Source organism: Etheostoma spectabile, chromosome 3, assembly GCF_008692095.1.
Source record: "Etheostoma spectabile isolate EspeVRDwgs_2016 chromosome 3, UIUC_Espe_1.0, whole genome shotgun sequence".
NCBI classification, from domain to species: Eukaryota; Metazoa; Chordata; class Actinopteri; order Perciformes; family Percidae; genus Etheostoma; species Etheostoma spectabile.
The window spans coordinates 29,611,302-29,611,790 of NC_045735.1; the positions used below are offsets into that span (position 1 = coordinate 29,611,302).

Consider the following 489-nt stretch of genomic DNA (forward strand, 5'->3'; position numbering starts at 1 on the left):
AGTTCAAACAGTCCAAATCTTCAGCAGGGAATCAGAGAGAATGTACTGGCAATGAAAATCTGACTGGAGTACAAAACAGCTTCACTGATATGTCACTCATGCCTATCTTTAACAATCTATATAAAGGAGTGTATGCTGTGGCCCATGCCCTTCATAATATCCTCAGCTGTAACAAAACCTGTATCAACAAGGTGCAGCTAGATCCATTTATGGTGAGTTGAAAACCAAAGAGTTGAAATATAGTTTTAACAGAAAGTCACATTAACAAGGATAATTGTTTAAATTTATTGAAACATGACAATTGCTGTCGGGCTATCATTTTGTTGAGCCAATAGGCAACAACTTTGTCTGATAATGACACATATGGATCCATATCTTCTTAGATTTTACAACACATAAAAAAGATCCTGTTCAAAACTAAGGAAGGAGAAGATGTTTACTTTAATGAGAATGGAGACCCAGCAGCAAAGTATGAAATTATAAACTGGC

The 489-nt window shown here is 35.8% G+C and overlaps 1 protein-coding gene across 1 annotated transcript in view; it reads left to right on the top strand.

The window, feature by feature from the left end:
• Window positions 1–489, top strand: part of LOC116686420 (extracellular calcium-sensing receptor-like) — a 3,839-nt gene that overhangs the window by 1,286 nt on the left and 2,064 nt on the right. Inside the window, 2 exon segments of the mRNA XM_032511428.1 lie at window positions 1–212; window positions 384–489. The exon segment at window positions 1–212 is cut by the window's left edge and continues 231 nt beyond it; the exon segment at window positions 384–489 is cut by the window's right edge and continues 122 nt beyond it. Coding sequence (XP_032367319.1) covers window positions 1–212; window positions 384–489 — 318 coding nt within the window.